Here is a 21,287-nt window from a genome sequence, read left to right as displayed (position 1 = left end):
ATGCTTTTGGAATGAGCTCCACTGGGTTTAAAAAGTGTCCACGGTATTCTCTGGACTTCCGGGACACATGTTAAACCTGGTTGGACAATGCATCCGAGTTATTTATAATTACAAAGGAACGTAAACACACCCTTTGAGATACCACTACATAACAATGACACGGGGATGCTAACTGGAAATAGAAATAGCGCAGAAAGCTGAGAATTTTGCATTGAACGTATTATTTCCATCACATTAATTTACAAGTGCTGGGTTTAACCAACGATATCTGTAAATCCAATTCAATCCTGTGAGGATTTTCTTCGGGGTTTTGAAGCGCCTCACCTCATTGATTACGGTGTTCCTGTAATTTTCAGAGTTGATTATCCCTGGATTTTCGTTCCAAATAGATTCATTCCGGACAAAATTCGTGCCTGGAGATGATTTGCATTTGTTGGTTGGCGTGACCTCTCTCTTATTCGACTGCAGTGTTGAACATGACTCGTAGCGGAAACTCTGAGAAAGTGGATCACCCCCGAATACCTCAACATAGTTCGGTGGTATCTGAAGGTTTCTACTGGCCTTTTGAATTCCATTCAGAGAATTTCTTGTTTCAAAGCAGCAACAAACACCCAGGGAACAGTGCTGGCCACCCAAACCATTTCTGCTTTTATGAACCTTACAAGCAAGGATAATTAAAATCACTAGAAAGATGATAGAAATTATCCCTAAGGCTATGACCAAGGAAAGGCTCATATCAGGAATGAACTCAGGATCTTCAGACACACCACTGACATTGGAGAATGTTTCAGTATCACGGCCTACCACAGATAAGATGATAGTCACTGTGGCAGATAGTGATGGTGTTCCATTATCTTTTACCATAATCACCAACCTTTGCTTGGAGGCATCTTTATTCGCAATACGACGGACGGTCCAAATTTCTCCACTATCTCGTGAAATGGTAAAAAGGTTATGCTGGGTAGCCTGAAAAATCTGATAAGAAAGACGAGCATTCTGACCAGCGTCCGCATCAGTGGCCGATACCTTGACAACCAAATAGCCTGGTTCTGCAAACCTGGATATTTTCTCTATTGCTGTTGACCCATACTCGGGTAATGGATGCACGATCACTGGAACATTGTCATTCTGATCAAGGATAATCACATCGACTGAAACGTTACTGATGAGGGGTGGGACTCCAGAGTCCTGGACCTGGACTTGGATCTGAAAGTTTTTCAATTGTTCGTAGTCAAAAGATCTCTGGGAAAATATGACACCACTCTGTGAGTTAATAGAGACGTAAGTGACTACGGAGACGCCCCTAACTTGAGTCTCCAGGATAGAATAGTTCAGCCGAGCATTCTGACCTACATCTGCATCAAAGGCTGTCACGGAGAATATAGAAGATCCAATAACGTTGTTTTCCATCACGTTTGCCGTGTATAAAGGCTGCGTAAACCGTGGTGCGTTGTCATTTATATCCAAAACGTCTACGCGAATAGTTTTCTTGGATGTGAGAGGAGGGTTTCCTGCATCCGTGCATGTTATAGCAACGTCATACTTGGAGACATTTTCGCGATCCAGTCTTTGCTGAATAAGCAGCCTATAGTAATTCTTCAAAGAAGAATCGAGTTTAAAGGGCAGGTTATTTGAAATTTGACATTGTACCTGACCATTTTGTCCCGAATCTTTGTCTGCTGCACTGAACAGAGCCACCACAGTCCCAAGCGGAGCATTTTCTGAAACTGTACTTGACAAAGACATCAAGGTCACCTCAGGTGCGTTATCATTCACATCAATAATGTCCACCAACACATCACAGTGCACGGGTATTGCGTCAGAACCCTTGTCCATTGCTTGCACGTTAATCTCAAAGGCACTGCTTTTTTCATAGTCTAAATTCCCTTTCACTCTGATTTCACCTGTTTTGGAATCCACATCAACAAGTTCACGGACTCCAGCAGAAGAATGGCTACTGAGCGAGTACATTATCTCTCCGTTGGAACCATCGTCCAAGTCAGTGGCATTTAATGTGATTATCAGGGTTCCTTTGGGTGCAGTTTCCAACAGACTGACCCTATAAACCGATTGGGGGAAAACAGGCGCGTTGTCATTTGTATCCTTTACTGTGATTGTGACCTGAACAGAGCCTGACCTTAAAGGGACCCCGCCATCCTTCGCTATTAGAACTAACCTGTGAGCGGATTCCTTTTCTCTATCCAAGGATCTTTGCAACACCAATACTGGTAACTTTCTTTCCCCGCTGTGCAATTGTACATCGAGAATAAAATAATCATTCTGGAGGAGCTGGTACGTTTGTACGGAGTTGGTTCCAATATCCGGATCGTGCGCCGACTCGAGGGGAAATCGTACTCCCGGCACAGCCACCTCTGAGATTTCAAGGCGGAACTGGCTCTTTCGAAAACTGGGAGCATTGTCATTTACATCCAGAATCTCCACCTCAACCTGGTACAGATTGAGGGGATTTTCAAGCATAACATCCAAGGTCAGCAAACATGTGAGGCTCGGCCCGCAAAGCTGTTCTCTGTCAATTATTTCCTTCACAAATAAAATGCCATTGTCTAAATGTACGTCCACATACTGTTTCCAGGGACCGGCCACTATCCGCAAACTGCGAGCTGAGAGCTGTTTCACATCTAAGCCAAAATCGGCCGCGATATTTCCAACAAAGGCGCCCAGTTGCAGTTCTTCAGGAATGGAATAACGAATCTGCCCAGAAACTAGATTCCACGAGGAGAACACACAATACAACAGTTGGCATTTTAGCAACCAATATATTTTATATCTCATTTCCAGTGTAAAACATTCCAATTGATTCAGCACGAGACGGCACCATTCATTACCCTTTTAACAGATATTTGGATATATTTTTTAAAAACTCGAAGAACTACAATGTACCAAATACCTGTACATTTTGAGAATCGCTCAGATTCTTTCATTTAAATCTTCTCATTTTGTCTAAAATTACCAGCGGATTCGTGTACAAAACCTACGGAGCAGCTCGCTATCCAATTTTACACTGCGTCTGATCTTACGTGATGGTGGATGAGAAGTGAAGGGGGCAGTCCGGATCACCAATCACATCTCAACTTCTGATTGGTGCACACAGGCACATTGATATTCAACCAATCAGAACACTCTTCATTTCTTAAAGCTGAAACTAGCGCCGAATAGATGCATTTATTGTTGCACAATTAAAATTGAATTGAGATTTTTTTTCACCACCGTGGATATTTCTGTTGTTGCGAAAAAATAACTCCAGAACAGAATTACAACTATATCTTAAAGATCAACTACTAAGATTCTGCAATAAATAAAAACATAAGAACGTAAGGAGCCAGCATAACTCATTGGGTCCATCAGTTCAATTCCATTTATGGTCCAGGTACGATTATTCCCACCACCTGTTGATTGATAATTAAGGAAGTCTGAATTATTTATCCGGACTCCCACAAAAACAATCAATCGGTACTTTTAAGATTTCTATATCCCCCCGCCTCTTTTCCAAAAGTTATCCATTCAGCCGCTTTAGAAATGTGTTACTTGATATTGAATCAACTCCCTTCTCTGTGCCACGCATCCACTAAGCTGTGAAAAAAATGGTTTCTAATCTCTAACTTTGCTCGATTATTGAGAATTTTATGCCTCCCTCCCTTATGTTACACCCCGTGTCCAACCTAAGTACCTTGTTATCTTCAATTTTGCTTATAGCTTTCAATATTTTAAAGGCTTGCAAGCGTGCACCCATCTATCTTATTTTCTAAAGTGAAAATAAATGCAGTTCTCTAAGCCCATGGCCAAAACGTTATCCCCGAAGACCTAAACTCACCATGGTCATCCTTCAAACTCCTTTTAATGCAGTTATGATCCCTTTGACGCAGGGTGACCAAATCCGTTTGTAGTACTCCATAAGTGGTCATTTTGTACAATTTGTACAATGTCAGCATAACTCATTACGACTTGAAAACTAAGACTTTCCAGGTACTTCTCCATTCTCAATTTGCCTTATTACTAACTCTTTCACATTGCCTAGATGCTTTCATGGTATGACCAATGATCACTCCCATATGTATTTTTTGTTGTTTATAGGCTTACTGATACTGTTCAAATAGGTATTATCTTATTTTGATCCACATCTTCCATACTTCAAACCCATTTTTAAAATTGGTACAAGTCTGTCTGAAAATAATCTAGTTTCTTTCAGCTCAGTACCTTACCACATATCGTTGTGTCATTGGGAACATTAATATCACGACTACACTCTGCCCACATGATTTAAAAACATTGTGAAGTAGGGATACAAAAAAAAATCCTTGAGGAATAAGGCAGATAATAGTAACCACCAACCACTGTCTTCTGGTACGAAGCCAATTCTCATTCCCTGTAGTTCATGTACCATCTATTCCAAGATCCTTATATTCCCCTAAGAGTCTCACTTGTATACGATTGTCAAACGTCCAATGAAAATCTAAATAAACTACATCTATGATTTACACTAGCCTAGTTACCTCTCTAAGAATTTATTTGTAAGTTGCAGCCTATCATTTCTAAAACCTTCTTATGAAAGCATGATACTTATGCTTCTCAGCTGTCATTTAAAGCATCCTACAAAAAGGTTCTCAAGTGTTTACCCACTTTGGACGTTAGGTTAACTGATGTGTAGTTAACAATATGACGTATTGTTTCTTTTTTGAACATTGAAGCTACATTGACCTCAGATCCCTGGGTGCTATACTTATAGAACTTTGAAAAATATTAACAGGTCTCAATGAGTATGCCATTTTGACATGTTGTGGTGATTCATCTAAACCTAAATTGCTTGTTGTAATTGCCCATTTTGATTTTACTTGTGCAAACGTTCGACCGTATTGTCATCGTGTACTGATTAAAATTCCAGTCCCGGAGAGACAGTTGATGCATTGTATTAGCGAAATGTCTTTTCGCCTTTGGGCATGGGCTTTAAGTAAGCCCAGACTAATTGGACGAAATTATTATCTCTCATTTGGCTGTCTGGGCGAGCTATTACAGGTACTAGTCTCCCACCGTATGGTTAGAGTGTGTTGGGATGTGAGGGAGTGACTGGAGTTGCATTGTGGTGTCCTGTGCACTCCTTGAGTACAGAAATTGGAGGATGGTGTAGATTAATGTGTGGTTGGAGAGGCTGTGCAGGAGGGAGGGCTTGAGATTCCTGGGGCATTGGGAGCGGTTCTGTGTGGAGTTGGGACTTGTACAAGCTGGATGGGTTGCACCTCAAAAGGGACGGCACCAATATCGTCGTGGGGAAGTTTGCTAGTGCGGTTGGGGAGGATTTAAACAAGATTGGCGGGGGATGGGAATTTGAGCGTAGATTCAGAAGGGAGAAAAGTAGAGATGGAAATGGGAGGCAGAAAATTAGTAACAAGTTTGGGAGGCAGACGAAATAATGGCTAGAAAATAGACAACAAAGGAGTTTGGCAGTGCTTAATGTTATATACTTCAATCCAAGAAATCCAGTGAATAAGGCAGATGAGCTGAGGGTACAGATAGACACGTGTATGATTTTTAAAATTCATTCATGGGATGTCGATATTGCTGGCAAGGCAAGCATTTATTGCCCATCCCCAATTGCCCTTGAGAAGGTGGTGGTGACAACTGAGTGGCTTGCTAGGCCATTTCAGAGGGCAGTTAAGAATCAACCTCATTGCTGTGGGTTTGGAGTCACATTTAGGCCAGACCTGGTAGGAAGGCAGGTTTCCTTCCCTAAAGGACATTAGTGAACCAGATGGGTTTTCACGACAATCCAGTAGTTTTATGGTCACCATTACTGAAACTAGCTTTTTGTTCCAGATTTTTTATTTTAATTAACTGAATTCCCCATTTGAACGCATGTCTCTGGATTATTAGTCTAGGCCTCTAGAATACCAGTCCAGTAACATAACCACTAAGCTACCGTACCCGTGTACCACTTGATTTTTTTTGGTTTACCCGTGATATCATAGCTATTAATGAAACATGGCTTAAAGCAGGGCAGGAATGGCAGCTCAACATCCCTGGTTACGGGGCTTTCAGACCAGATAGAGAGAGGGTAAAAAGTAGGGTGAGGGTCGTAATATTAGTTAAAGAAACAATTACAGCTTTGAGGAGGGATGATATGTTGGAAGGGTCATCAAATGAGGTCATTTGAGTTGAACTGAAGAACAAAAAAGGAACAATCTCACTGCTGGGAGTGAACTGTTGACCCCCAAACAGTCAGACTGAGATAGAAGAGCAAATATGTAGGCAAATTTCTGAGAAGTGCAAAAACAATAGGGCAGTAATAGTAGGGGATTTTAACTACCCTAATATTAACTGGGATAGAATCAATGAAATAGGTATAGAGGGCGCAGAATTCTTAAAATGCATTTAGGAGAATTTTTTTAGTTATGGAAAAGGACAAAGATAGACCAGGAGTAAAAGTTCTCAATTGGGAAAAGGCCAATTTTACTAAGCTGAGATGTGATTTAGCAAAAGTGGACTGGAATCAGCTACTTGTATGTAAATCAGTGTCAGAGCAGTGGGAGGCTTTCAATGAGGAGATAGTGAGGGTTCAGAGCAAATATATTTCCACAAAGAAAGAGGGTGAGACCCCCAAATCTATAGCCTCCTTGATGTCTAGGAGTATACAGGGTAGGATAAGGCAAAAAAGAGAAGCTTATGTCAAATACCAAGAGTTCAATGCTGCAGAAAACCTAGGGGAGTATAGAAAGTTCAGGGGTGAAATTAAAAACGAAATTACAAAAGCAAAGAGAGGGCATGAAAAAATATTGGCAAATAAAATCAAGATGTTTTATAAATAAATAAAGCACAAGAGGATAACGAAGGGCCTATTAGAGACCAAAAAGTTAACCTGTGTGTGGAGGCGGAAGACGTGGGTATGTTTCTTAATGAATATTTTGCATCTGTCTTCACAAAGGAGAGGGATGATACAGGGATTGAAGTTAAGGAGGAGGAGTGTGAAATATTGGATGGGATAAACATAGCGAGAGAGGAAATATTAAGGGGTTTAGCATCCACGAAAGTAGACAAATTGCCAGGCCCGGATGAAATGTATCCCAGTCTGTTATAGGAAGCAAGGGAGGCGATAGCGCAGGCTCTGATCATCATTTTCCAATCCTTTCTGGCTACAGATGTGGTGCTGGAGGACTGGAGGACTGCTAATGTTGTACCATTGTTTAAAAAGGGAGAAAGGGATAGACCGAATAATTACAGGCTAGTCAGCCTAACCTCGATGCTGGGCAAATTATTGGAAAAAATTCTAAGGGACAGTATTAATCGTCATTTAGAAAGGCACAGATTAATCAAGGACAGTTAGCATGGATTTGTTAAGGGAAGGTCGTGTCTGACTAAGTTGATTGAATTTTTTGAGGAGGTAACAAGGAGGGTCAATGAGGGAAGTGTATTTGATGTAGTCTACATGGATTTTAGCAAGGCTTTTGACAAGGTCCCACATGGCTGACTGGTCAGAAAAGTGAAAGCCCATGGGATCCAAGGGAAAGTGGCAAGTTGGATCCAGAATTGGTTCAGTGGCATGAAGCAAAGGGTAATGGTTGACGGATGTTTTTGTGACTGGAAGGCTGTTTCCAGTGGGGTTCCACAGGGCTCAGAATTAGGTCCCTTGTTTTTTGTGGTATACATCAATGATTTAGACTTAAATGTAGGGGGCTTGATTAAGAATTTTGCAGAGGATACAAAAGTTGTCTGTGTGGTTGATAGTGAGGAGAAAAGCTCTAGACTGCAGGAAGATATCAATGGACTGGTCAAGTGGCCAGAAAAGTAGCAAATGGAATTCAATCCGGAGAAGTGTGATGTAATGCATTTGGGAAGAGCAAACAAGGCAAGGGAATACACAGTAAATAGTAGGATATTGAGAAGTGTAGAGGAAGAGAGGGACCTTGGAGCGCATGTCCGCAGATCCCTGAAGGTAGCAGGACAGGTAGATAAGGTGGTTAAGAAGGCATACGGGATACTTTCCTTTATTAGCCAAGGCATAGAATATGAGAGGTGAGGTTATGCTAGAACTGTATAAAACACTAGTCAGGCCACAGCTAGAGTACAGCGTACAGTTCTGGTCACCACATTATAGGAAAGATGTGATTGCACTAGGGACGTAACAGAGGAGATTTACGAGGATGTGGCCAGGACTGGTGAATTTTAGCTACGAGGAAAGATTGGATAGGCTGGGGTTGTTTTCTTTGGAACAGAGGAGGCAGAGGAGTTTTAATTGAGGTGTATAAAATTATGTGGGGCCGAAATAGAGCGGATAGGAAGGACCTATTTCCCCTGACAGAGAGGTCAATAATCAGGCGGCATAGATTAAAAGTAATTAGTAGAAGGATTAGAGGGGAGTTGAGAACAATTGTTTTAACCTAGAGGTTGGTGGGCATCTGGAACTCACTGCCTGTAAGTGTGGTAGAGGCAGAAACCTTTATCACATTTAAAAAGTACTTGGACATGCACTTGAATTACCGTAAGCTACATGGATACGGACCAAGAGCTGGAAAGTGGGATTAGGCTGGAAAGCTCTTTATCGGCTGGCACAGACACGATGGGCCGAATGGCCCCCTTCTCTAGCGTAAATTTCCATGATTCTATGATTCTCTCCAGAAACATCGAGATTACGCCTAAGAACTGAACTCAATTCTCTTGTTTTTAAAAACCAGTTAGAAGAAATCTGACTCGGCCACCAATTCTCTCACCAAAAACATTCAAAATGAAGAATTTTTAAAAAAGGACCTGACCTGAACTCAGTTTTTCTGCAACTTGTGTGAAGCCCGCTGATACAGGACGACCTGATCAAATAAGGATGCTTTTGAACTTAGAAACCTCCCGCTCTCATTTTGTTGGAACTACCGGGCTGAGACTGGATCCATCTATGCAGTTACCTGTTTACACTACTTAGATGGAACTCCAATTCTGCTGCCAAGGAAAGTGTTCTGTATTTCCACGGTTACATGCATGCTGAGAGTTCCTCTCCAAATCGTTAAAATGTAAATGTTTAGAGAGTGTAGATCAATGTCTGCACTTCCTATACATTTCAATAATCTCCAGTGGGTTTAAAAGTGTCCACATAATCCTCTGGACCTCCAGGACACTTGTTAAACCCGGTTGGAAAATTCATTGGAGTTATGTATAATTACAAAGGAACGTAAACACTTCCTGAGAGAAATCAGTATGTAACAATGACACCGGGATGTTGACTGGAAATTGATAAAGCACAGAAAGCTGACAATTTTGAATTTAAGACATCACGTCCATCCCATCTATTTACATGTGTTGGATTGACCCAAAGATATCTATAAATCCAAATCAAACCTGTGAGGATTTTCTTCTCTTTTTAGAAGCGCCTCACCTCATTTACAGTGTTGTTATAATTTTCAGAATTCATTATCCCTGGGTTTTCGTTCCCGATAGATTGATTCCGGACATAATTGCTGCCTGTAGATGACTTGCACATGTCGGGAGTCACGAAGTCTCTCTTATTCGACTGCAGTGTTGAACATGACTCGTAGCGGAAACTCTGAGAAAGTGGATCACCCCCGAATACCTCAACATAGTTCGGTGGTATCTGAAGGTTTCTACTGGCCTTTTGAGTTCCATTTAGAGAATTTCTTGTTTCAAAGCAGCAACAAACACCCAGGGAACAGTGCTGGCCACCCAAACCATTTCTGCTTTTATGAACCTTACAAGCAAGAATAATTAAAATCACTAGAAAGATGATAGAAATTATCCCTAAGGCTATGACCAAGGAAAGGCTCATATCAGGAATGAACTCAGGATCTTCAGTCGAACCATTGACACTGGAGAACGTTTCAGTATCATGGCCTACCACAGATAAGATGATAGTCATTGTGGCAGATAGTGATGGTGTTCCATTATCTTTTACTACAATCACCAATCTTTGCTTAGAGGCATCTTTATTCGCAATACGACGGATGGTCCATATTTCCCCAGTGTCTGATGAAATAGTAAAAAGGTTATGATGAGTTGCCTGAAAAATCTGATAAGAAAGACGAGCATTCTGACCAGCGTCCGCATCAGTGGCCGATACTTTGGCAACCAAATAGCCTGGTTCTGCAAACCTGGATATTGTCTCTATTGCTGTTGTCCCATACTCGGGTAATGGATGCACGATCACTGGAACATTGTCATTCTGATCAAGGATAATCACATCCACTGAAACGTTGCTGAAGAGTGGTGGGATTCCAGAGTCCTGGACCTGAACTTGGATCTGAAAGTTTTTCAATTGCTCGTAGTCAAAAGATCTCTGAGAAAATATGTCACCGTTCTCCGAGTTAATAGAAACGTATGTGGATACCAAGGCGTCCTGAACTCGAGTTTCCAGGATAGAGTAGTTTAGTTGAGCGTTCTGTCCTACATCTGGATCAAAGGCTGTCACGGAGAAAATAGAAGACCCGATAACGTTGTTCTCCTTCACATTTGCTGTGTATAAAGGCTGCGTAAACCGTGGTGGGTTGTCATTTATGTCCAAAACCTTTACCCGAATAGTTTTCTTGGATGTGAGAGGAGGGTTTCCTGCATCCCGGCATGTTATAGCAACGTCATACTTGGAGATATTTTCGCGATCCAGTATTTGCTGAATAAGCAGCCTATAATAGTTCTTCAAAGATGAATCGAGTTTAAAGGGGAGATTATTTGAAATTTGACATTGTACCTCCCCATTTTGTCCCGAATCTTTGTCTGCTGCACTGAACAGAGCCACCACAGTCCCAAGCGGAGCATCTTCTGAAACTGTACTTGACAAAGACGTCAAGGTCACCTCAGGTGCGTTATCATTCACATCAATAATGTCCACCAACACATCACAGTGCACGGGTATTGCGTCAGAACCCTTGTCCATTGCTTGTATGTTAATCTCAAAGGCACTGCTTTCTTCATAGTCCAAAATCCCTTTCACTCTGATTTCACCAGTTTTAGAATCAACATTAAATAGCTCACGGCCTCTTGCTGAACTATGACTACTGAAAGAATACATTATCTCTCCGTTAGAACCATCGTCCAGGTCAGTGGCATTTAAAGTGATTATCAGTGTTCCCTTGGGCGCAGTTTCCAACAGGTTAACCCTATAGAGCGACTGGGGGAAAACAGGCGCATTGTCGTTTATATCCTTAACTATGATTGTGATCTGTACAGTGCCTGACCTTACCGGGACCCCGCCGTCCTTGGCTATTAGCACTAACCTGTTCGTCGATTCTATTTCTCTATCCAAGGACTTTTGCAACACCAGTACTGGTAACTTTCCTTCCCTGCTGCGCATTTGTACATCGAGAATAAAATAATCGTTCGGAAGGAGCTGGTAGATTTGCAAGGAATTAGTTCCAACGTCCGGATCGTGCGCCGACTCGAGGGCGAAGCGAGTTCCTGGCGCAGCCACTTCTGATATTTGAATACGAAACTGGCTCTTTGGAAAACTGGGTGCATTGTCATTTACGTCGAGAATCTCCACTTCAACCGGATACACATTGAGGGGATTTTCAAGCACAGCATCCAAGGATAACACACAAGTGAGGCTCGGCCCGCAAAGCTGTTCTCTGTCAATTTTTTCCTTCACAAATAAAATCCCATTGTTTAAATTTACGTCCACATACTGTTCCCTGGGACCGGGCACAATCCGCAAACTGCGAGCTGAGAGCTGTTTCACATCTAAACCCAAATCGGCAGCGATATTCCCAACAAAGGAGCCCAGTTGCAGTTCTTCAGGAATCGAATAACGAATCTGCCCAGAAACTAGATTCCACGAGGAGAACACACAGTACAACAGTTGGCATTTTAGCAACCAATATATTTTATATCTCATTTCCAGCGAAAAGCATTACAATGGTTTCAGCTTGAGACGGCACCATTCATTAAATTGTTAACATTTATTATGACTATTTGAAACTCGAAGAACTACGTTGTACAAAATATCTCTGCGTTTTGCGAATCGGTCGGATTATTTCATTTAAATCTTCCTAATTTTGTCTAAAATTACCAGCGGATTCGTGTACAAAACCTAAGCAGCAGCTCGCTATCCAATTTTACACTGCGTCTGATCTTACGTGATGGTGGATGGGAAGTGAAGGGGGCAGTCCGGATCACCAATCACATCTCAGTTTCTGATTGGTGAACAGAGGCACCAATCAGAACACGCTTAGTTTCTTAAAGCTGGAAGGTCTTAACCCAGTGCCGAATGGTTAGATTTATAGTTGCACAATTAAAATTGAAATAAGCTTTCCTTTCATCATTGTGGATATTTCTGCCCGTTGCGAAAAAATTATCTCCAGAGCAGAATTACAACGAATATCTTAAAGATCCGCTATGAGGAATCTGCGATAGAAGAAATAAAAACATAAGAACTTAAGGAGCCAAAATAACTCATTGGGCCCATCAATTCAATTCCATTTAAAGTTCATGTATGATTATTCCATCATGGTTTTATAACCCCCACTACCAGTTGATTGCTACTTAAGCAAGATTAAATTATTTCCCCGTCCTCCCATGGAAACAGTCCATCGGTACTATTAGGATTTCTATAATCGTCCCCCTCTCTTCCAAACGGATATCCATTCAGCCGCTTTATAAAGGAGTTATCTGATCTCCAATCAATTCCCTTCTCTGTGTCACGCATCAAGTAACCTGCGGAAAAGTCTTTTGTTTTCTAATCTCTAACATTGTTTGATTATTGAGAATGTTATGCTTGCATACCGTAGTCTTACACCCAGTGTCCAAGTAAAGTAGCGTGTTACCTTCAACTTTGTTTATAGCTTTCAATATTTTAAAACCTTGCATGCATATACCCCTCAACCTTCTTTTCTAGCGTGAAAATAAATGCAGTACCTTAAGCCTTTAGTCAAAATTTAATCCATGAAGACCTAAAATCACCAGGTCCACCCTTCAAACTCTTTGTAAGGCATGTATGGTCTTTTTGAGGTAGGGGGATCAAAACTGCAGGCTATACTCCAGAACTGGTCATTAGATTAATTTTACAATGTCAGCAAAACTTATTATGACTTGAAGACCAGTACCTTCCAGGTACTTCCCCATTCTCAATTTGCCCTACTACTAACTCTTTCACATTGCCTAAATGCTTTCAGGATATGATCAATATTCACTCCCACATTTATTTTTTCTTGTTGCACATAGGTTTACTGATATCTGTTCATATATATTATCTATATATATCATATATATATCTGTTCTTATGTATTATCTTGTTTTGATCCACACCTTTCATATTTCAAACCCAATTTTAAAATTGGTACAAATCTCTCTGAAAATCGGCAAGTCTTTTGCCACTCACTACCTGCCCACATACCTTTGTGTCACTGGGAACATTGATAATACTCGTACACTCTACGCATATTATTTAAAAACATTGTGAGCAGTAGGAGTCGAAGAAAGGATCCTTGTGGAATACACCTGTCAAAAGTCAGCAACGACTTTTATCTTCTGATAATATGACAATTCTCATTCCATCTATAAAATGTGCCATCTATTCCATGAGCCTTAAACTCCCCAGCACTCTCACTTGCGGACTGTCGTCAAACGTCCATTGTAAATAAACGACATCTACTGATTTTAGATACCTCTCAAAGAATTCCATTATATTTGTATACTGTAGCCTATCATTTCTAAAACTTTCTTAGAGCACCCGTGCACCTCGCTGTCATTTGTAGCAACCTATTAAAGGTTCTCAAGTGTTTTCCAACTCTGGGCTTTAGACTAACTGGTGTGTTATTATTAGTTCGACGCTTTACTTCTTTTTTGAATATTGAAACTGCATTTGTTGTCCTTATGTCCCTAGGTACTCTGATTATAGATGGTCAATGGAACTCTAACAAATATTAACTGGTCTCATTGAATTTCCCACTGTGACACATTATGGTGCTTCACCTAAGTCTACAATCCCCTGTTGTAATTGCTCACTTTTCTTTATTTTCTATGTGTAAACGTTCGATCGTTGTTTCAACTTCTGCTGATTAAAATTCAAATCCCGGAGAGAAGTTTGGCACATTGCATTATCACACTGTCCTTTTGAACATGGGCATGGGTTTGAATTGCGCCCACACTAATTGGATGGGATTATCACCAATCTTTTTGCTGTCAGAGGCCAGATACTACGGGTACCAGTCTGCTATTGTATCACACGAGTGCGATGCGGTGTGAGGGAGCGACTGGAGTTGCACCGTGGTCTCCCGTGCACTCTCCGCAGAAGCGGCGAGATTTTTGCACGTGTTTACGCATGTGGAGAGAACTCCATTCACTGATTTCTAAAGTCCAGTTAGAAGTGATTTGCCGAGGTCATCGATTCTCTGTTGACACTAAGAAGATTCAAAATGAACAACTTTTATAATTTGACGTGACACCTCAACTCAGTTTTTCTGCAACTTGTGTGAAGCCCGATGATACAAGACGACCTGTTCCGGTTCGGGGGCTCTGCAATCAACTCACCCACCGATATTCGGTGCTTTACTATTAGCTTCCTGTTGACGCATTTCCAAAACTGCTTTTGATCGCAACCAAAACGATAATTTAATTCGTTCATATCAATCTCAGCACAGTTCCTTAGTGGGCTTCCGTGGTCTCACATGCAAAACTGTCCCCGTGTTGGTCCGAGGTTGAGGTAAGATTGGATCTTTGTACATTGCACGTTTTGGATTTTATATCTTGAAATTACATTGAACTGCATGCCAATCACAACACGAAACAGGCCGTTCAGCCCATTCAATCCATTTTGAATAAGGGGTGATCTCACTTCATTAAGGATTTACAGGGGTTGCGAAAGAACTTCAACTGGCGCCTACCCAATTTAAGTACGCATCTTATTTTTTTACTATTAGTCGCGGACTCTCCGCTAACTTTAAAATTGAAGCAACTATTGGCCACAAGTCACTGAGAATTGTACCTGGGTGTAAACACCTACACCTTTTCCTGAAAACACAGCAACATGGAACTGGCAACACATCTGCTCGATACATCTCACTATAAGGAGGCGACTGTTAGAAATCAGTACCTGCAGTATGACTGGTCCATTTCACTGTGCTACACGTGAGTTGGCAAAGCATGTTGAAGGTATTACGTCCCTAAAATGCCGGCCTCTCTTTGATGACCACTGAATAAGATGGATCTAAATAACTTAAAACAGTTCCAGTTAGTAATTACAACCCCCCTCCCCCCACTAACATCACCGCCACCACTTATTAGAAATAACACAGGCAGTTCGTCAATAAATAAAATATTACTCAACATTTTCGAACTCTCCCACATTAATTATGGATACTTTACCGCAACTTATTTAAATCGAAATTCGACTTGAGTTCAGTTCGAGTAGGATCAATAAGTAGTTGGCACCTGGAAATCTATCCTAACATACACATTCTCCGAGATGATGATTTATGTTTCGATTTTACGCTTAGCAACGTAATGGTGTTATTGCACGTAATAGTGGAACGCGCCGTGTGAACTCAGATGAGTGGGGTGGAGGAGGAAAGGGTGGGTTGTGGGGGTTGGGGTAGGGGGCGAATTACTAATCTACAAAGCTGCAATTATTAACTGTACAACAGATTGAGCGCATTCTGAAACGCGGCTGAGAGGCTGGATTGGACACGTTAATTAAAAAAACAAAATGAAAAATAAAATGGCTTACAAATCCACAAAGGGAGCAAATAATCTTGTGCTGGCTACCTGTGGACCCAAAACAAACACGTGAGTTTTTCATTATCAGTACCTCACCTCACTATTTACAGGGTTCCTATTGTTTGCAGACTTTGTTTTCAGTGGGTTTTCTCCCTTCCCCATTACTTGGCTATTGATGCAATTGTTGTCCGTCGATGAAGTGTACAGTTTGGGGAACACGGCATCCCTCTGGGAGGAATTTAAAGTTGAACACGTCTCGTAGCGGAAACTTTGGGAAAGTGGATCTCCTCCAAATACTTCAACGTAGTTAGGAGGTATCTGAATGTTTCGGCTTGCTTTCTGAATTCCATTCAGCGAATTCCTTGCTTCAAAGCAGCAGCACATCTCCACATAACAACTGTGATCAACGAAACCGTGTCTGCTCTTATGGACCTTAACAGCGAGGATAATTAAAACCATGAGAAAAACCGACGAGATTATCCCTAAAGATATGACTAAATAAAGGCTTATGTCGGAAGTTAACCCAGAACCTTCAGATAAACTACTTGCATCAGATAACATTTCTGAATCGCCCTCTACGACTGATAAGATGATAGTCACTGTAGCGGATAGGGATGGTGCTCCGTTATCCTTTACCAAGATGAGCAACTTTTGCTTTCTGCTATCATTGTTCACCATACGACGGGTTGTCCAGATTTCGCCAGTCTCGGTTGAAATAGTAAAAAGGCCAGGATCTGTACCTTGCCGAATCTGATAAGAAAGCTGTGCGTTTCGCCCAGTGTCCGCGTCAGTGGCCGATACCTTAGCGACTAAATACCCTGGTTCAGCGAAGCGGGAAACGGTCTCCATTACTGTTGAGCCAAACTCGGGTACTGGATGCACGATCACGGGGGCATTGTCATTCTGATCAAGAATAATAATCTCCACTGAAACGTTGCTGGTGAGTGGCGGGACTCCAGAATCCTGTGCTTGAACCTGGATCTGAAAGTTTTTGAGTTGCTCGTAGTCAAAAGATCTCTGAGAAAATATGACACCACTGTCTGAGTTGATGTAGACATAAGAGGACGTTAGTGGGCCCTGAATCTGAGTCCCTGGGATAGAATAGGATAGTCGAGCATTCTGGTTTGAATCTGCATCGAAAGCTGTCACTTGGAAAATAGAAGTCCCAATAACATTGTTCTCCATTACATAAGCGGTGTACAAAGGCTGGGTAAAGCGTGGCGCGTTGTCATTTATATCGGAAACCTCCACCAGGATTGTTTTGTTGGAACTCAGCGGAGGGGTTCCTGCGTCCTTGCAAGTAATAGTAACGTCGTACTTAGAGGCATTTTCACGATCCAGCAGCCGCTGAGTAAGCAATCTATAATAGCTCTTTAAAGATAAGTCCAGCTTGAAGGGAAGATTATTTGCGATTTCACATTTTACTTGCCCATTTTCTCCTGAATCTTTGTCTGCTGCGCTGATCAGAGCAACGACGGTGCCTGGCGGAGCATCTTCACGAATTGGACTGGACAAGGAAGTCAAAGTCACTTCGGGATAGTTATCATTCACATCAATAATGTTCACCACAACATCACAATACACGGGGATTGCCAAAACACCTTTGTCAACCGCTTGCACGTTAATAGCAAATACATTGATTTCTTCATAGTCCAGATGTCCTTTGACTGTGATTTCACCAGTTTTCGAATTTAGACCAAACAGCTGAGGCACACTAACTGCTGTCCGGCTGCTGAAAGAGTACTCTATCTCTCCATTAGAACCAGCATCCAAGTCAGTGGCGTTTAACCTGATTACCAGAGTTCCTTTCGGTGCATTTTCTAACAGTGTGACCCTATAAACAGACTGGGGAAAAATAGGCGCGTTGTCATTTGCATCCTGTACCAAGACTGTGACCTGAGCAGTGCCTGACCTTTCAGGAGATCCGCCGTCTTTAGCTATTAGCACTAACCTGTGGGCAGATTGCTTTTCTCTATCCAGGGATCTTTCCAACACCAGAACTGGAAACGTTCCCACTCCACTGCGTGTCTGTACATCGAGAGTAAAATAATCGTTCGCGAGGAGCTGGTAGGTTTGTACGGAGTTGGTTCCAACGTCCGGGTCGTGCGCGGACTCGAAGGGGAAGCGCGTTCCCGGCGCCGCCACCTCTGAGATTTCAAGGCGGAACTGGCTTTTTGGAAATCTAGGAGCGTTGTCATTTACATCCAGAATCTCCACCTCAACATGGTACAAGTTGAGGGGATTTTGAATCACGGCTTCCAAGGATAGCACGCAAGTGAGGCTCGGCCCACAGAGCTGTTCTCTGTCTATTTTTTCCCTCACAAAGAAAATCCCATTGTCTAAATTTACCTCCAAATACTGTTTCCTGGCACCGGCCGCAATCCGCAAACTGCGAGCTGAGAGCTCGTTTACATCTAAACCCAAATCGCCCGCGATATTCCCAACAAAGGCGCCCAGTTGCAGCTCTTCAGGAATCGAATAACGAATCTGCCCAGAAACTAGATCCCATGAAGAGAATATATAGAACAATAGTTGCCATTTTAGGAACCAAATTATTTTATATCTCATTTCCACACTGAATCATTCCAATTGTTTCAGCACGAGACGGCACAGTTCATAATCCCTGTAAGAGTCATTTCAATATCGTTTCTTAACTCGAAGGAGCTTATTGTACAACAGTACCTGTGCGTATTTTGAGAATCGCCGAGATTATTTCATTTAAATCGTCTCATTTCGCCTAAAATCACCGATGAAACATTGCGCAGCAGCTCGCCATCCAGTCTTACACTGTATCTGATGTTACGAAATGGAGGATGGGAAGGGAAGGGGGCTGTCCGGATCACCAATCACATTTTAGCTTCTGATTGGTCAACAGTCGAACATTCGTATTCAACCAATCAGAATACTGCTCACTTCTTAAAGCTAGGATGTCTTCTTATTCCCTTTGCAGCATATTTACATTTATTATTGTACAACCGAAAATTAGTAGAAGTATATCATTTGGTACTATGGTCATTTTTTTCACTCTTTGTTAAAAACAAATCTATACTACTGTTTCACAACAGATCTTAAGAGCCTGCTGTCCAAAACCTTCGATAAAATGCACATCTCAGTGAATGTGTCGTTATGGGACTGTTCAGGGATTCTGCCAAGCTTCCAATTACCTGTTGAATCTGTAATTTTTTTAAAAGGAAGTAATTTTTTTCATTTAACGTGTGACTAAATAAATAAATCAAATCCCGTGGAGACTAGGTGGTGCAACGGGTTAACACACCGTCTTTCGGTTCCTGGCCAGGGATTTGAATTCAGCCTATGCTGATTAGGTGTAAGGCACCAATCATACGAGAGTTGTCAGACTTATGCCATACATTTAGAGTGTAATGGGAGGGGGAAACAATAGATCATAGCTGCATTCTCAGCTCCCTTATTGCTCTGGCCCAGCAGTATCATAGTTCTGTGTATCCCTGAATGCACATTTGAGTAGAACGCTACTCATTGGTCTCTCAATAATTGTTAAACTTAGGAGGGATCCCTCGAGGCCTCTCTGTTAATGTTAGAAGGATTCAAAATCACGTTTGAAATTTGTCTTGGTACCGGAAAACAGTTTTTCAGCAGTCTAAATGAAGCTTAATAGTGGGGGGTACCTCTTTCTTTTAGTGTGGTTTGTAGTAACTCGAGCCGCTGACTTCAGCGTTTTACTCTGGGTTTTCTCTAGATGTACACCTGAAGCTGCGTCTCATTAAGGCATATAACGGGCCTACCTGAGATAAATGTGAGCATTTTCAGATTAGTATATGTGGACCCTCAGACAAAACAGGACCCAATTCTGCGCTTGGGATCTTCTGAGATTACATACCTACATATGAAAAGGGTGGAAAAAGATCATCAGGCCCATTAATGTTCAACATATGAAACAAGCCCATGTATCATCCTCCCCAATCGCTACTAATGTCAACTCACGGAGGATGGAAAACAGAGGCAAAATCGTGCGGCATTTTAAAAAATGCTTAAAAAAAATCTTTCAGTTCTGATGAAAGGTCATCGACCTGAAATGCTAACTCTGTTTCTCGCTCCACAAATCCTGCCTGATCAGCTGATTGTTTCCAGTATTTTCTATTTTTATTTCAGATTTCCAGCATCCGCAGTATTTTGCTTTTGGGAAATTTCTCCTGGACTCCCTTGGAGCAATTGAGCAATCTTCAGGAAACCGAGTACACCTCTGTCACATCACAAAATGCGCTTCCATTTATTTCCCAATGTCCTTACGAACATAAGAACATAAGACCGTGAAGAACTAGTAAAACGCATTTTCATGCATCTCGCCCATCCTGGAGGCCACAGTCTCCATGCTCCATTTTATCTCTCATATCCTTCAATAGGCCAGTCTGTCAAAAATGTATCCATCACCCTCTTGAAATTTGTAAGATCCTGTGCTTTTGCGTCTTATTATATTCACAACACGAAGTAGTTATATCTTAACTGGGCCTTTGCCTTTTCCAGTCTAAACTTGAATCCAAGTACCATTATCCTGGAGCTTGCAATAATATTGAGTATATTTCTGTGATCCAGTTTATTTACTCCCTTTAATATATTACAAACTGCAATAAGATTATGCCTTAGCCATTTCGACGCGATGTAAGCAGCCTTGGAACCCATAAACGAATCAAATTTATTAACCTAGTTGGCCTGTTTGTACTCTCTCCATGGCCAGAATGAACCCTCCAGCCAACACCGCGCCGGACCGTTTCACAACTGTATACAATAGTCAAGAAAGGCTAGACCAGTGCTTTGTATAAGCTAATCATCACTTTCTGGGACTGTAAATCCTAAAGTCCTGTTTGTCTTTTCTTCATCACCCTACACTTTCTTCAAGGAGGTGGTCTCAAAGCGCTTCGATTTCAGAAGGCAGCAACTGCGCCGAGGCAAGTTAAAAATCTTATCAGGCAGCGTGGGAGATGTATATGCACGTTAGCAAACATACACAGATATCCTCTTTCTATCAGGGAGTAACAACGCTGAGCTGGGAGATAAGATTGCACTTGCTGGTCTCGTGGTATACCTGCATCTTTATTCTGCTGCCAACTGTGCGTAGACTGGCTTGAGAGTACATGATTATAACACTGGTTACCTCAAATGGAAAAGGGAACCAATCCTGAGGGAGAACATACATCGTCCTGATGACCACAAACATGGATAACAAACTAAAATAAGTATCAGCTGGCAATTTCTAGATAAATGAAAAATCGTGAAACTCACATTTATGGATCATTACACAATAACCGTGAAGCTGGCGCCGCATTGCCTTGCACATGAAAGCTAGTTCGAGCAGATTCAGTAACTAGTGGGTACTTGGAAATATAGAACATAGAAACATAGAAAATTTACGGCACAGAAGGAGGCCATTCGGCCCATCGTGTCTGCGCCAGTCGAAATAGAGCTCCCCAGCCTAATCCCACTTTTCAGCACTTGGTCCGTAGCCTTGTAGGTTACGGCACTTCAAGTGCATATCCAAGTATTTTTGAAATGTGATGAGGGTTCCTGTCTCTACCACCCTTTCAGGCAGTGAGTTCCAGACCCCCACCACCCTCTGGGTGAAATTTTGTTTTCTTCAGCTCCCCTCAAACCCTTCTACC

The 21,287-nt window shown here is 41.8% G+C and overlaps 1 protein-coding gene across 8 annotated transcripts in view; it reads right to left on the bottom strand.

Annotated features, from left to right (window-relative positions):
• LOC137332308 (protocadherin-10-like) overlaps positions 1-21,287 on the bottom strand; it is a 245,812-nt gene that overhangs the window by 129,779 nt on the left and 94,746 nt on the right. The window contains exon 1 of one of the 8 annotated variants that reach the window (XM_067996023.1): positions 15,751-18,390. The exons of 5 other annotated variants lie outside the window; for them this stretch is intronic. In XM_067996023.1, the coding sequence (XP_067852124.1) occupies positions 15,751-18,222 (2,472 nt within the window). In that variant the 5' untranslated portion in view covers positions 18,223-18,390. Of the gene's footprint in view, positions 1-324; positions 3,042-9,370; positions 11,861-15,750; positions 18,391-21,287 lie in introns of those variants that run through there. 2 more of the 8 variants (XM_067996026.1, XM_067996025.1) reach the window with 2 other exon arrangements.

The sequence above is a fragment of the Heptranchias perlo genome, chromosome 14 (assembly GCF_035084215.1).
Source record: "Heptranchias perlo isolate sHepPer1 chromosome 14, sHepPer1.hap1, whole genome shotgun sequence".
Classification (NCBI taxonomy): Eukaryota; Metazoa; Chordata; class Chondrichthyes; order Hexanchiformes; family Hexanchidae; genus Heptranchias; species Heptranchias perlo.
This window is presented reverse-complemented; position numbering and strand designations above follow the sequence as displayed.